This window comes from Loxodonta africana, chromosome 13 (genome assembly GCF_030014295.1).
Source record: "Loxodonta africana isolate mLoxAfr1 chromosome 13, mLoxAfr1.hap2, whole genome shotgun sequence".
Taxonomy (NCBI): domain Eukaryota; kingdom Metazoa; phylum Chordata; class Mammalia; order Proboscidea; family Elephantidae; genus Loxodonta; species Loxodonta africana.
The window spans coordinates 21,389,535-21,406,131 of NC_087354.1; the positions used below are offsets into that span (position 1 = coordinate 21,389,535).

The 16,597-nt window shown below is 39.7% G+C and overlaps 2 protein-coding genes across 11 annotated transcripts in view; one reads left to right on the forward strand and one right to left on the reverse strand.

Annotated features, from left to right (window-relative positions):
• MCTP2 (multiple C2 and transmembrane domain containing 2) overlaps positions 1-16,597 on the reverse strand; it is a 312,542-nt gene that overhangs the window by 231,280 nt on the left and 64,665 nt on the right. For all 10 annotated transcript variants that reach the window (XR_010317359.1, XR_010317360.1, XM_064267069.1 and 7 more), the window contains one exon: positions 4,532-5,069. Coding sequence is in view for 8 of the 10 variants with exons in the window: in XM_064267069.1 (XP_064123139.1) it covers positions 4,532-4,999 (468 nt within the window). In the remaining 2 variants the exon portion in view is untranslated. The remainder of the gene's footprint in view (positions 1-4,531; positions 5,070-16,597) is intronic.
• On the forward strand, positions 21-591 carry LOC135227253 (protein S100-A10-like). Its single transcript, XM_064267072.1, has one exon. It carries the CDS (start codon positions 114-116, stop codon positions 492-494), a length of 381 nt encoding a protein of 126 aa, XP_064123142.1. The 5' UTR covers positions 21-113; the 3' UTR covers positions 495-591.

Consider the following 16,597-nt stretch of genomic DNA (forward strand, 5'->3'; position numbering starts at 1 on the left):
CAGATGAACTAATTCCAAAACAGACAGATGACATGATTTCAGCAGGACTTCTGTTTTCATTCAAAAAAGGCAGAGGAAGCCACTGGCCCTGTGTCCCAGTTCCCTGAGCGTCCATGCCACGCCTTCCGGCCAAGGCTCCAACAGACCTCACCAAAATGCCATCTCAAATGGAACACGCCATGGAAATGATGATGTTCACATTTTACCAATTTGCTGGGGATAAAGGCTACTTAACAAAGGAGGACCTGAGACTGCTCATGGTCCCTGGATTTTTAGAAAACCAAAAAGACCCTCTGGTTCTGGACAAAATAATGAAGGATCTGGACCAGTGTCGAGATGGCAAAGTAGGCTTCCAGAGCTTCTTTTCACTACTTGCTGGGCTCACCATCGCATGCAATGACTACTTTGTAGTGCACATGAAGCAGAAGGAAAAGAAGCAGAAGAAGGCAGAATCAAAGAGTCACTCGCAAGAGCTATCCCGAAGAGGTGCTTAAAGAATCTGCCCCACAGCTTCCCCGTGCATAAGGATTTCATGAGCAGACTGGGGCCCTTTAGAATATGTACAAATAAAATCCAAGTCGCATTTGACCAGCAGAGAAAGGAAAGTCAGTTAAATAGCAGACAGGCTTTAGATTTTTATATTGGTTGCATCCTCTTGCCCTCAATAAACAAATTCCTTTTTTAATAACTAAAAAAAAAAAAGGCAGAGATTATACATTCAGATTTAAAATTAATATCAGACTTGGTCTGAAAAGTCTACACCTGCCTAAATCTCTCTTTTCAGTTAGCATCATAAAAAGAGATTTTATTTATAGTATAATGTTAACATTTTGGGGGAAAAAACACCACCTTTAATTGAATCATAAATGGAAGAGAACTCATAGTTAGAATATTAACAAAAACTCTGTTACCCTGAATGTACGCATTGCTATCACGGATTTCTCCATTGCATAAGCTATGTGTCAAGCACCAAGGTAGGTCCTCAGAAAACAGACAAATTAGACAGGTCTCCTCCAGCCAAGCCCAGCCTCCAGATTAACAGTCTAGGGGGAAAGGTAAGCAAGGGAATAGTCAACCTCAGTACATGTGTTGAAGTCTGGATCCTGGGATGGCGGGAGAAGCTCACCTAGCACAGGAGGGAGCGGGTGGGTGGAGTGAGTGGAGAAGGCTTAGACAAAACTGAGCACCTGTCCACAAGTGATCCTAGAGGTCTGATTCAGGGCAGCCCAGTCCCTCCGTCCTCTGCAGACATACAACTAAATGGATCAACAGAACCCCAATCACAGAAGAATCAGCCTCAGTCTCTAGCTCATACTTCAACGGCAAGAAAATAGAAGCAAAAGGCTATTTTTCAAGAAAGTTGTTTTGTTTTGTTGTTTTTTATGGCTGGGTTACAGAGAAATCCAATTATCTAGAAACACGTATTCTTGATGGACTGTGCTTATTTCAGGCTTTTCTGCATCTAGCCCAGGATGCAAAAGTAACAGTCACCAACCACCATCCATCCACCATCACCGAGCAGCTCTGGGCAAAGCCCACCCTGCCAGAGGGCTCCCCAGGGCTCCCTCGCAGGCAGGGTAAAGCGTCCCCCACGCTAAGCTGCACACGTGCACAATCCCAGGCTTGTTTTGCCATATTCCCTCACCCGTCCCGATCCTGTTTAACCTCTGTGCCAGTCTGAATGTTGCTTCACACGTGACACATCACTGATTTCCTCCATCCACGAATGTGCCAGGACACGAGGCTTTAATGTTTTACACAGACAACTCTGACACCAGCTGGCCTCTTACGCTATTCTCAGTGGTTTACAATAGATCACAGCTTGAGGGCAGGGTCCCTTTCTCACCTACCTCTGTTTTGAACAGCAACCTTTACAGTTCCCGGCCTGGAGTAGGCATTCCAATATTTATACTTATTCAACAAAGACTATCAAAATGCTGAAGTGTTTTAATGTGGTGGCTGTTAGTTGCCATAGAGTCAAGTCCTACTTATGGCAACCCCAGGTGTGCAGAGTAGAATTGTGCCACAGGGTTTTCTAGGCTGTGACTTTTCATAAGCAGACTGCCAGACCTCCCTTCCGAGGCACCTCTGGGTGGGTTTGAACTGCCAAACTTTTGGCTAGTCTCCAAGCACTGAACTGTTTGCACGACCCCCCAAAATTTTATTCTCACACCCACTAAGATGGCTATGATTAAAAGAAACAGAAAACAACAGGTGCTGGTGAGGACATGGAGAAACTGGAACCCTTATTAACTGCTGGTGGCCCTGTAACCTGGTACAGTTGCGGAGGGTAACAGCCTGGCAATTCTTCAAAAAGTTAAATACAGAATTACCATGCCTGCACCCATTGCCATCGAGTCGATTTGACTCATAATGACCTGATAGGACAGAGAAGAACTGTCCCATAGGGTTTCCAAAGAGAGGCTTGTAGATTCGAGTTGCCCACCACCTCTTGGTTAGCAGCCTGAGCTCTTAACCACTGCACTACCAGGGCTCCGTATGATCCAGAAATTCCACTCCTCGGTATATAGCCAAAGGAAGGGAAAGCAGGAATGCAGATGGGAACTTGCACCTCAATGTCCATTGCAGCATTATTCAAAATAGCCAAGAGGTGGAAACAGCCTAAGAGTCTATTAACAGATGAATGGATAAACAAAATGTGGTAAATACATAGAATGGAATATTACTTAACCATAAAGAGAAATGAAGTTCTGATACATGTTACAACATGAAGGAACCTTGAAAACATCATGCTGAGCATAATACGTCAGACATAAAAGGACAACTATTGCATGGCCCCGCTTACACTGAAAATCTAGCATGGGCAAGTGTGTACACAGCAAAGTTTATCGGTGGTTACCCGGGCAAGGTAGAAAGGAGGCAGAAACGAAGACTCATTTCTTAGGGAACACTGACAGTTAAGGGTGTTGGAAAAATCTGGAAATCGATAGTGATGATGTTTAAACAAGATGAAAATGATTAATCTTACTGAACTGTACGTGCAAAAAAAGGAAAGATGGCAAATGTTTTGTTACATATATATTTACCACACACACAAAAAAAAAAACTTGCAAAAAAAAATTCCTTCTCAATTGAGGCTATAAATTGATCATTCGAAATCATGATGTTAGTCATTTGGTAATTGAACTTAAACTCAACCTAGATATGCAGGATTTGTCTCCTAATTATTTGGCTTTTTTATCTTATTGAAGTAATAAAGCTTTGTTAAAATCACTGAATTGATAAGAATGTTTAATTTTTAATATTTATTTTATTTTTGGTGAAAACATTTTACTTTACGTTTTTTGTGTTAGTTTTTTTTTTTTTGTGGACAGGTTGTTAGTAATAAGGAAACTGAGGCCCAGATTGACACAATTATTAACTTTTTGCAAACCCCCTTTGTGACAAAGACATTTGTTAATCATAAACTAGCTCAGAGGTTATCTAATGCAAAGAATGTAACTTTAGGTAATTTCCCTTGCTTCCTGAGAGATAACCCTCAGAATTCCCTGAATAACTGAGGTGGCATGGTGGTTAAGAGCTTGGCTGCCAACCAAAAGGTCAGCAGTTCGAATTCACCAGCTGCTCCTTGGAAACCCTATGGGGCAGTTCTGCTCTGTCCTACTGAGTCTCTATGACGGCAATGGGTTTAGTTTTGGTTATCATTTTAAAACCTCCCACTCCAAAGTACACCTGAAGATTTGTGCAAATGACAGCTTTCAGCTCCCCCAAGCCAGAGATCACCTAGTAACCGGCTACCAACTGATCTCAGTATGGGTGGGGCATGCTTCAATCAATCATGTTAAGATTAGCCAATGCTTCATTTTCTATTCTATTTCCTCTTCTTCTCTTTAAAAGCCTCCCTATTGTACCTAGCCTGCATTGAGCCACTTGCTTTTTTTAGAAACAGAACAGTCTCCCTACATGCATATAGAGTAACTGCTCCAATAGACTCTGTATACTTTAATTTCTTTGTGCTTTGATTATTTTTAACAAAGTGAATGCAAGAGAAGTTTACCTGCAGGTAAGTCTGTATACGTGCGCACACACACACACGTGACAAATAGGAAAATAACTAAACCTTCTAAGCCAAAGGGGACACATCTTTCTTAAGAATATGAATATGCCTGTTTTGTCTACAGGTACGAATGGGCAATGGTGGGAAGAGAGAGAGAGAGAACTTGGCACACACTTAAACGAACAGGGAAAAAGTTACGCTCTTGATTTCTCTGCCAGGAGATGGAAAACAAGAAAACTGATCCAATACAGCTTTTAAAGACTTAAAGTGTCCTAGAAAGGTTATTTGCAATAGTTTTAAAATATGTAGAGGTCAACCCTAAAACTATTGGGAACACTGGGTGCGATCAATACTGTATTCATTTAAATTCTTATAAATGACTTTCTCCCCATCCAAGCTAACCACACAAATAACTCCTAACCAAATTTTCCAAGGGCACTGAATGCACTGAAAAAAAAAAAAAAAAAAGGAAGAAAAGAAAAAGAACAGGAAAGTTCTCAGCCCCGGACTCACCTCTGGCTCGTCTGATGCATCCTCTCCGAGGGGAGTTTTCTGGAGAAGATCAGAGACGCCGTTGCTGGACGCCCTCCTGTCGGCAGCAGGCGAGGCGCAGATGTCCTCTGAGTCCATCTCCATCACATGGGAGTGGCCAGCTTCTTCCTGGCTCCAGCCCACTTCCTCTTCAGACTGCTTCAAGGAGCTATCGCTACTCTTAGCAAAGATCCCAGTAGTCGACAGGCTATTGGGCACCGACGTATAGGATGACTGGGGTCCAGAGTAAGGCCGATCCTCCACAGCCAAGTCACCAGCTTCCAGGATGTCGGGAACAGAAAGGCTCAGGCGGCGGTCCAGGTGACGAGCTGCCTGTGTGTCTAGGGGCTTGTTTGCTTTCTTTTTCACCTTCTTCTTGCTCAGGTTGATTAACAAAGGCCTGGTCCGCTGCTTTAATGAGCCCCAGACAGATGGCTTTTCCAGGTCCATAGCTACAAGAAGACTCAGAACTTCACTTCTTGAAAGAGTGTGTATCTGTGGAACACAGCTTCATTGACTCCTATAAAAGAGAACAGAAGGGAGAGAACATGAGCTTTCTCAGTGGTGTTAGGGCACACTGAAGCAGGAAACACTACTCAAAATATTCCACACTTTCCACTAAGCGATGGCGATTGAAACGTTTGATAGGTACCTTCTATAAATAGTAAACCCCACTGCCGTGGAGTAGATTCCAACTCATAGTGATCCTATAGGACAGAGTAGAACTGCTCCATGGGGTTTTCAAGGCTGGACATCTTTATGGAAGCAGACTGCCACATCTTTCTCCGGCAAAGCACCTCTTGGGTTTGAAACACCGACCTTTCAGTTAGCAGCCTAGCACTTTAACCACTGTGCCAGCAGGGCTCTTCTATAAGTAGTAGGAAAAGTATTTTTTAAGAAACTAAATTTTTAAGATGTGCTATCAGAGTCCAAAAGCCAAAACCAAATCTGCTGCCGTCTAGTCAATTCCCGCTCATAGCGACCCCATAGGACACCGTTGAACTGCCCTATAGGGTTTCTAAGGAGCGGCTGGAGGATTCAAGCTGTCAACAATTTGGTTAGCTGCTGAGCTCTTAACCACTGTGCCACCACGGCTCCTTTATCAGAGGACTTATGCAACAGTTAAAGTAATAAATGAAACAATAAGGTGAATAGGAAAAAAAAAAAAAACTTCATAAGAAGACTACTTTTATTTCCTCTCCAGGGAAAACAGAGCTAAAGAAAATTACTAGAATGGAAACAGCAGCTTTTCACCCATGTGATCAAGGGAATGTAGCTCTACTTTTCTAAATGACAGGTCAACAAACATTTTCTGTAAAGGGACAGTTAGTAAATATTTTAGACTTTGTAAGCCAGTTGGTGTCTGTCACAACTACTCGACTCTGCTAATGCGCCACCAAAGCAGACATAGACGATATTTGCATGAATGGGTGTGGCTGTGCGCCAATAAAACTTTATTTACAAAAACAAGCAGTGGGCCATTGCTTGCCAAACCCTCCTTTAAACATATCATCTTCCTTTCCAAAGGTAAGTATGTGCTTCGAAGGACAAACACACACCCATATCAACTAGGAACTATGATTCCTTCTAGTGTCTTTACATTTTATATTAAAACAAGGTTGACCAGAAAGAAAAAAAAAAAAAAACTTAAAAATAGAAGATTGGTCTTTATCCCAATGGATCAGTCCGGAAGAAATGACAAAATTTAGGTAATGAGACCCTTAACAAAAGCAAGCTCCAAAGTATCAGCCAGAGAAGTATGCTTGGAAAAAGTGTCTCCCACAAGCAGTTGGCTGTGAGTGACAGGAATGCTTCACAAATAAATGGGCAATTATACAGTATGTGAAATGCTATGCAGAAAGAGGATGATTGGAGATATAACAGGTTGGACTCCTCAGGGATTAAATCAAAATCAAATTTGGAGTAATCAACTCGTATTCTATGTGTCAAGCACCTCATAATAAATCTTCCAGTAAGAAAAAAAATAGTGTGGCCAGGCCACTCTGACCTGCCCTGCACTTACTTTGCCACGGGGAGCTATAGGGAAAAAAAGGCCAACAGACTTGGCAAAATTCATTTTGCAAAATTTAAGGGCCCCAAGCTGTTGTACCCCATCCCTCCACTTTCCAGAACAGGGTATGTAGTCAACAGGAAGAACAGTCTGGAGAGCCCATAAATCAGGGGACATGTGGCCATTAGTCTTTGGAAATTCAGGACTATGTGACTCTATAGTTCTTGCCTGATGATCTCCTGCCCTGGAGAGATCTCCCAGGATGAGCTCAGGATCTTCAGAACATAATGCAGGAATGAAAAGCTTCAATTCTGGAGATGGACTCTCAAAGCAAATTCCTGCTTTGCTACTCTGGTTACATGTATGGCGAGGGACAAGTCACCGCTCTAACTTTTCATTTTCTCACCTCTGAGTAAGAATCTACTCAACAGCACACAACAATGACAGATGGTTTTGGAGTCCCTGGGTGGTGCAAATGGTTGACGTGTTCAATTGCTAACAGAAAGGCTAGAGGTTTGAGTCTATCTGGAGGACCCTCAAAAGAAAGGCCTGGTTATCTATTTCCCAAAAATCAGCTATTAAAAATCCTATGGAGCCCAGCTCTATTCTGACACACATGGGCTCAGAACAGACTTGATGGCAACTGGTTGGGTACAGAGGGATTATATAACCCAGGCTACAGATAAAAGAAGACAATGTATAAAGCACAGTGCCCGGTACAGAGAAAACACTCCATTAAAGGAAAGCTATTCTTGGCATTATTGTTGTTGTTATAATTCTTAGCTTTGATATTTTGGGGCTAGTTACTTTAGAACTCTGAATCTCTTTATTATTTCCATTTTCCAGATGAGTTTAGCAATAATCACCTTCATAGAGTTGTTGTGAGCAGTGCTTGGTACACAGTACGGCGTTAGCTATTGTGGGCATTATGACTATTCCAAATACTTTATATAGAGCCATTTAAAAATATTTTACAATCTTTCTGCTTTAATAATATTATCCTAAGCATAAATTTATGTTTCACATTAGCAAGATACAAAGACATTATTAAATTCCTATTCCACTGTTTGACTTGCAAATATGCTAAAAAAAAAAAAAAGTTTCTATATTCATTTAGAAATATTTTTAGTCAATTAGCATTTAGTGGAGGCCAGTAGAGTAGCACTCTGCCAGGTTAGAATAGAGCTCTACCCAGGTGCAGGTGAAGTCTTTAAGAAATGAGAAAATTTAAACCAACAACCATATCCCATATTTGGAGTGTTAGCAAGGATTTAAGAGACTCAGAACAGGTATTGAAGCCTTGAGGAACTTATCACCTAAGTGGGAAACAACACAACACAAAGGAACCATCCTTGCGAAAGAATTTATACAAAGTTACATACTAATTACAGCTACCCATAAAGTTTTCAACAGAAGAAACACCACTCTGATCAAGGGCATTAGAGCTGAAAATTTGAGATAGGCAGAGGAAAAAAAAAAATTTAAATAATGAAAAATTTGGTTGTGATGAAAGTAGTATACATAAAAAACAAAAAAATGGAGAAGGTGGCCTGTGGCCCCTAAGCAAAAACAATGAGCCCGAGGTTTGGGAATAACATATGACCTGCGATGTCTGGATACACAGGCACAGCACAACAGTGGTGATAAACCCAGCATACTTGGAAACGTGGAGGAGAAGCAGCGCTATGATCTCAGTGGAAGCAAATGACATAAGATGCACTCACGTAATGGAGTATTATACAGATGCTGAAAAGAGTCAGGTGGACCTATATATGTGTAAATATTAGCAACAACAACAAGAGAGGCAGACAGACATATCACAGATTTAAATTTCTGGCCCTAGTGTTATTATTAGTTGCCATCAAGTCGGCTCTGACTCATGGCGAGATTACGTATAACACAACAAAATATTGCCCAGTCCCTGGTGGCATACTGGTTAAGGGCTAAGTCTTCTAACCAAACGGTCGGCAGTTCGAATCCACCAGGCACTCCTTGGAAACTCTATGGGGCAGTTCTACTCTGTCCTGTAGGGTTGCTATGAGTCCGAATAAACTCAACGGCAATGGGTTTGGTTTTTAGTTATGCCATCTTCATGATCCTTGGTATGTTTGAGTCCATTGTTGTGGCTATTGTCAGTCCGTCTCACCGAGGGCCTCCCTCACCTTCACTGACCCTCCACTTTATCAACCATGATGCCCTCTACTAGCGATTGGTTTTTCTTGATAGTATGCCCAATGTAAGCAAGTCATAGTCTCATGACGCTTGCTTCAAAAGAACATTCTGGCAGTGTTTCTTCTAAGACTGATTTGTTTGTTCTTCTGGCAGTTCGTGGTAAATTCATTAGTCTTCACCAACACCATAGTTCAAATGCATCAGTTCTTCTGTTCTCCTTTTTCATATTCAAGTTTTCACATTTATATGAAGAGATTAAAAAGACCACGGCTTGGGTCGGGTGCACCTTAGTCCTCAAGGTGACATCTTTGCTTTTTAACACTTTAAAGAGGCCGTTTACAGTAGATTTGCCCAATGCAATGCATCTTTTAATGTCTTGACTGATGCTTCCATCCGTTCATCTTTTGATTTCTTGACTGTTGCTTCCATGGGTGTTGACTGTGGATCCAAGTAAAATGAAATGCTTGACAACTTCCATCATTTCTCCATTTATCATGATGTTGCTTACTGGTTCAGTTGGAGATTTTTGTTTTCTTTATGTTGAGGTATAATCCATACTGAAGGCTGTGGTCTTTGAGCTTCATCAGGAAGTGCTTCAAGTCCTCTTCACTTTCAGCAAGCAAGGCTGTATTATCTGTATAAAGCAGGTTGTTAATGAGTCTTCCTCCAATCTTGTTGCCCCATTCTTCTTCATATAGTCCAGATTATTTGCTCAGCATACAGACTGAATAAGTACGGTGAAAGAATACAACACTGACACACACCTTTTCTGACTTTAAACCGCACAGTATCACCTTGTTCTGCTCAAACAACTGTCTCTTGATCTACATACAGATTCCTCATGAGCACAATTAAGTGTTCTAAAATTGCTATTCTTTGTAATGTTATCCATAATTTGTTATGATCCACACAGTCAAATGCTTTTTCATAGTTAATAAAACACAGGTAAACATCCTTCTGGTATTCTCTGCTTTCAGCCAGGACCCATCTAACATCAGCAATGATAGCCCTGGTTCTGAGTCCTCTTCTGAATCCCCCTTGAATTTCTGGCAGTTCCCTGTTGATAGACTGGTACAGCCGCTTCCGAATGATCTTCAGCTAAATCTTACTTGCATGTGATATTAATGATATTGTTCAATAATTTCCACATTCGGTTGGATCACCTTTCTTGGGAACAGGCAAAAATATGGATCTTTTCCAGTTGGTTGGTCAACTAGCTCTCTTCCAAATTTCTTGGCATAGAAAAGTGAGCACTTCTAGCACCGCATTCGTTTTTTAAAACATCTCAATTGGTATTTCATCAACTCCTGGAGCCTTGTTTTTTGCCATTCCCTTCAGTGCAGCTTGAACCTCTCCCTTCAGTACCACTGGTTCCTGATCATATGCTACCTCCTGAAATGGTTGATTGGCAACCAATTCCTTTTGGTATAGTAACTATGTATTCCTTCCATCTTCTTTTGATGCTTCCTACGTTGTTCAATGTTTTCCCCATAGAATCCTTTAGTATTGCAACTCGAGGCTTGGATTTTTTCTTCAGTTCTTTCAGCTTGAGAAATGCCATACATGTTCTTCCCTTTTGGTTTTCTAACTCCAGGTTTTTGCACTTGTAATTATAATACTTTATCTTCTGGAGCCGCCCTTTGAAATCTTCTGTTCAGCTCTTCATCATTTCTTCCTTTTGCTTCAGCTACTCAAGGTTCAAGAGCAAGTTTCAGAGTCTCTTCTGACATCTATTTTGGTCTTTTCTTTCTTTTCTGTCTTTTTGATGACCTCTTGCTTTCTTCACGTATGATGTCCATGATGTCATTCCATACTTTGTCTGGGTCTTATGTCATTAGTGTTCAATGTGTCAAATCTATTCTTAGGATGGTCTCTAAATTCAGGTGGAATATACTCAAGGTTGTACTTTGGCTCTCGTGGGTGACTTGGTCTGATTTTCTTCAGTTTCAACTTGAACTTACATATAAACAAGTATTACACTAGGTATTACATTAGGGTTTTAATTTTCATTTTTCTAATGGCCAACGATATTGAAAATCTTTTCATTCATTTATGGGCTAGCCTGATATTTAGTTGGTAAATTGTTTATTCAAGACTTTTACCTTTTTTTTGTTTTTAATTGGGATGTTTGTTTTCTTATGGGTGAGTTATCAAAGGTCTTTACATATTTTTGATACAAGCCCTATGCTGGACACATAACTTATGAATATTTTCTCCCAGTTTGTACCGTGACTTTTCATACTCTTCATGGAGTCTTTTGCATGCAAAAGTTTTTAATTTTGATGAAGTCCAATTGATGAAGAGTTTTCTGTTATGGAATGTACCTTTGGTGTCATATCTAAGAACTCTTGGCTTAAACCCAGTTAACAAAGGTTTTCTTCTATGTTATTTTTTTTCTCTAAAAGTTTTATATTTTACATTTGGATCTATGATTTTGAGCTAACGTCTCTATAAGGTGTGGAGTTTAGATCAAGGTTCATTTTTGCATATGTATGACAAATTGTTCCAATACAATAGGTTGTAAAGACTATTTTTTCTCCATGCAATTGCTTTTACAACTACGTCAAAAAAAAAAAAAAAAAACCCTGTGTCAGTCTATTCCTGGACTATTGTTTTTCGTTGATATATGTGTCTATCCCATATCTAATACTTGATTTTGATTACTGTAGCATTACACTCTTAAAATTGGGTCATGTAATTTCTCAACATTCATTCATCTTTTCCAAAATTATTTAGCTACTCTAGTCCTTCTGTACTTCTATATAAATTTTAGAGTAAGTCTGCCTACATCTACAAAAAACCCAGCTGGGGTTTTGATTGGAATTGTGTTCAATCTATAGATCAGTTTGAGAATACTGGCCTCTTTACTATGTCGAGTCTTCCTGTGTATGCCATTTATTTATGTTTTCTTTTTTCTCTCATTAACTTTTTGCTGGCTTAGAGCAAATATATCCAGTGTACATGTTTTCTTAGACTTATATTTAAGTATTCCATTTCTATTGAAGCTATTTAAATAGTATTGAATGGTATTGGTTTTTAACTTGTTTTCACTTATATATCGCTTTATGTATAGAAACACAATTGAATGTTGTATGTTGGCCTTGTATCCTCTGAACTTGCTAAACTCACTTAGTTCTAAAAGCTTTTATTAGATACCTTGAGATTTTCTAGGCACTCTGGTCACACAGTGTTTAATAGCCGGCTGCTAACCAAAAGGTCATCAGTTCAAATCCACCAGCCACTCCTTGGAAACTCTATGGGGCAGCTCTACTTTGTCCTATATGGTTGCTATGAGTTAGAACTGAGGCAATGGTGACGGGTTTAGTTTTTTTTTTTTTTGAGATCTTCTACATAGAAAATTATGTTTTTTTGTGAATGAGGGCATTTTTATTTATTCCTTTCCAATCGCTACACCTTTTATTTCTTTTTCTTGCTTTTTGGACTGCCTAAAACGTCAAGAATGATGTTAAACAGGATCAGTGAAAGCAAACTTCTTTATGTCTTTCCCGATCTTATAGAGAGCATTCAATCCTTCACCGTTAAGTATGATGTTAGAGGCTTATCAATTTTACTGATATTTTTTTCTTCAAAGAGCCAGTTTTTGGTTTAAATGATTTTCATTGTTCTCAAAACCATACATTACTGCTCTCACCTTTATTGCTTGTTTCCTAATGCTTGGTTTAGGCATATTTGCTCTTTTTTACTTTCTTAAGACGGTAGCTAAATCAGCGAGTGCAAACTACAACTCACAAGCCACATTCAGACTACTAAGTGCTTTTCTACATAAAGTCTTATGTACAAAAAACTTATTCACTTACTGCCTAAGGCTGCTTTTGCACCATACTGGCAGATTTCAATAATTGCAAGAGATACTATCTGGCCCACAAAGATTAAAATATTCACTATTGCTGTGCAATGAATTACTGAATATGGCCCTTGTAGCCATGGTCTTTGTGGCTCACACACAATGACTGAGTGGGACTATGCAAATAAGGTATATGGAGCCCTAACAAAGGAATTGGTCAGTTTTGCTATTCCATTAGGCTTAAAATGAGTCATCCCAGAGGCAGGAAGAGAGGATCTTATCACCACCAAAAAAGAAAAGCCAGGAGTACAGCATGTCCTTTGGACCTGGGATCCCTGCACTGAGAAGCTCCCGGAACCAGGCGATGGAAAGAGGGAGAGAGAGTTGTAACACTGAAGACGGTAAGAAACGGCAGCAGAGAAATGGCAGCAGCGCAGGCAGGAGATAGCTCAGCAGGCTTCCTGGGCCTATAGGGTGAGAAAGCTGAGTGCTTTTGGGAAGGGGGCCTGCTGGCAGAGTAGGATGCCTACAGGCACTTGGTGGAGCTAGGGTTGCTGACCCATGGAGCTAGAGCTGAGCACCTTCAGGTCTAGGCTTACCGGCAGAGTGGGGTGCCTCAGAGCACTTATTGGCAGAGCTAAAAGAGTTTTTATAACACTGGCCTGTGCAGGGCAGAAGAAGAGGGCCCAGAGAGAGATGTGGTAGATCCTGTATGAGTCCAGGATTTACAAAGAGCTTTATGGGGTTATTTTTCAAGCTCCTCCTTCTCAGCTATCTCCTCTCAATACTTTGAATTCTCCGGATCTCCCCTTTTCAATTCTCCCATAAGAAACAACCCACTTTTTTGATCACACCAGAATGGTGAGAGGATAGGGAGAAACATAGATAAGCAATGGCTATCCCTACCCGCTTGGAGCTACAGCTTCACCAATCAAAAATGAACATCCCCCTAATTCATTGTTCTAACTCCTAGAGTTTCCCACTGCTAGCTGCTTTTGTTGCTATCACCTCTGTCACAAGATTGCCAGGAAGCTGGGGCATGAGAAAATGGAGATAAGGGAGAGACAAAAGACAGGGGATTCCCCCTTCTCTGAGCTTTAGGACTTCCCTCTTTCTGCTCCTTGACCCACGTCTAGAGAGCTTCTGTGGGATCTCTCTGTGTCTGCTCCCAAGTCCTCACTTCTGGATTTGGGGGTGCACTGAATTCAAGGTGAGGGATAGCAAAGGAAGAAAAGGGTAAACTGATTGCCAGGTGTGTGGTATTTCGATTTTGGTGTTCTTCCCTAACCCACCTGCTGATATGTATGCACTTTTCAAAGACCTCAACTAACTTGTTCTTGCATTCATCTGGGTCATATAGTTGTGTTCAGTGAGAAAGAAAGGTTGGTATGCTTTTACTCCATCTTACCTGGAACTGCAACTCTATTAAGACATTTTGCAAAAGGCTTCTGACCATAATTTTCCCAAGTATACAAGTAATAAAAAGACTACAACAAATACATAAACTCAAAAATATGTGCCCAGTAAAAAAAAAAAAGTTCTTAAAGGTGTTAAAGGTCTGATTAAAGCTGATACACTTCTCTTATGTATGTTTAAAACTCAGATAACTAAGACAATTTTTGTACCCCTGTGATGTTAATGAGACAGCTCTTACCTCACACCACCAAGAAAGTAGTGCCAGGAGCAGAGCATATCCTCTGGACTTTCTCGGTGGTGTGAGGTCCCCATGTCTCTCTGCTCACTTCTCTCTTTTATATCTCAAAAGACATTGACTCAAAGTACAATCAAATCTTCTAATCTTGTAGATTGAGTCCTGCCTCACTGACATAAACTGCCTCTAATCCTGCCTCATTAACATCATAGAGGTACAATTTACAACAGATAGGAAAAATCACATCAGATGGCAAAATGGTGGACAAGGACATAATACTGGGAATCATGGCCTAGCCAAGTTGACACACATTTTGGGGGGCCACAATTCAATCCATAATAACGCTCTTAGACCACAGTCTCTGTCTGGTATGCTTGAAAATGTCCTTCCTCCAGTGAATAATGTATTCTCCAGAATAAAGAAAAAATTAAAGGAAGAATAAATCCAAGTAACAGTTAAGTTTGAACAGAAGACTGATGAGATAAATCCAGCCACCTGAGTTTTAAAATATATTCAATTTTCCTCACCTCAAACGATATATAAAAACAAACATACACATATTTATTCCATTTTATACTACTGGCATAAGTGCACAGGTTCTTATCATGAATATCCAAAGGACTACAAATTAAAATGTAGCCCATACTCTAGAAAGCATCAGCCCTAGAAGGAAAATCTCAAAATATCTATGCTACCCTACTGGGTAAACTTTAGCATTCAGTTATTGAAGAAAAATAAGCATTCTGACTCTCCAAATCACTAATAAGGAAAGTCTTTACAGAAAAAGGCCCCAAGCCAAGGGGCCTAATGGAAGTTTCATTTTTTATGATTTTAAACCAGACATCCTCCGCAGTTGGCGGCTATCTATTGACCAAATGGAAAAAGAACAGCAAACCTTTTAAAAGCCAGCCCCCAAATTTCTGCTCGAATTGGAACCACAACCACTATCTGAATACAAATTACAGAATAACAACGGCATCATTTTTTAAAGGCTATTAAGTAAGAGCTGTTCAGCGGCACCGGCTCCAATTATGTTTCTCAAAGCTTTACTTTAGCGTAAACGGGATAAGAAGAGTTTACCTTCGTCATCTATATATCAATTCACATGACAGAGCAGTAAACAGTTGCTAGTTAGAATGTGTCATTATGCATACCAAGGCTACTTTTCTGGTTAACCATCAAGATTTTTTTTTTTTCCTCATTAGTAGAAAGGAAATTTCATATCACACCCTCTTAAAGTTAATAAAAAGAAAAATAAAACCCAAGTTCAATGAATTGAAAATCTTTTAAATATACTTGTATCATGGGGAATATAAAGATAAATAAAATAAAAAATAAACAAAAGGGTAGCCAGGTATTTAATCAAAGACTAAGTGTTACTGTGAAGGTATTTTGTAGATGTGGTTAACATGTACAATCACTTGACTTTAAAGGCTATGACCCTGGATGACAGGGCCTCATCTAATCAGTTGATGACTGTAAGGGCAAAAACCGAGGTTTCCCAAAGAAGAAAACAGCCTGCCTCAAGATAACAGCATACAGGCTGGCAGCCTGCCCTATGAATACTGGAGTTTCCAGCCTCACAACAGTGTGAGCAAATTCCTTAAAATAAATAAATACATTTATTCTAAAATAAATAAATAAAATCATACAGAAGGATTATTCAGCATTCTGATAGAACTGGGATAGGAATCTATACACCTGAGTACCTTAATTCTGCCTCTAGCAAAAACAGCCTTTCCCTTTACTAAAGGAGGCTATCCTCAAATAATAATAAAAAAAAGTCTTTGATTATTTTTTTGATATGATGAACAATTTCTCTGCTTTTAAATTTCACTCTTTTCTTCTAAAACATAGCTTCCCAGTCTGTCATTCAAGTCGCTACTAAATTTGTAGTCCAATCGGGAGAAAGAAAAAAATATATATGATTCCATACATTAGACATACTATCTAAAAACATATAATGAAGACATACCCTTCTAAAATTAAGATCAATCAAAATAAATGGATGCATTTTTTAATCCCACTACTTATGTTCTTGGAAAAGAACATACTAGAAGATTAGTTAATAGAGTTAATAGAGGATTAGTTCCCATCTCCCATGGTTACAGCTCTATTATAAGATCTAGGTTCTTAAAAATCTCACCCATAAAATAGGCCCCAGAATTGCTTACCTATCTTTCTTAATTGTTCCTAAATCATATCCCATACTTGGGAAGGACTGAGGGGAAAGAAAGGAAGTGCTAGGGTTTTTGAAACTTGCATATAACTTGTATTTCCACTTTAATTTCAAATTCTGATAAGATATCCACAGTTACTACCGTACCCTGAAGTGACCAAAATGAGAACAATGAAAGTATAAATTAAATGATTAACAAGATGTAAGAAAGATAATGAGCCTCGACCAAG

Coding starts and splice junctions, on each gene's coding strand:
- LOC135227253 (XM_064267072.1), top strand. CDS start 114: ATGCCACGCCTTCCGGCCAAGGCTCCAACAGACCTCACCAAAATGCCA.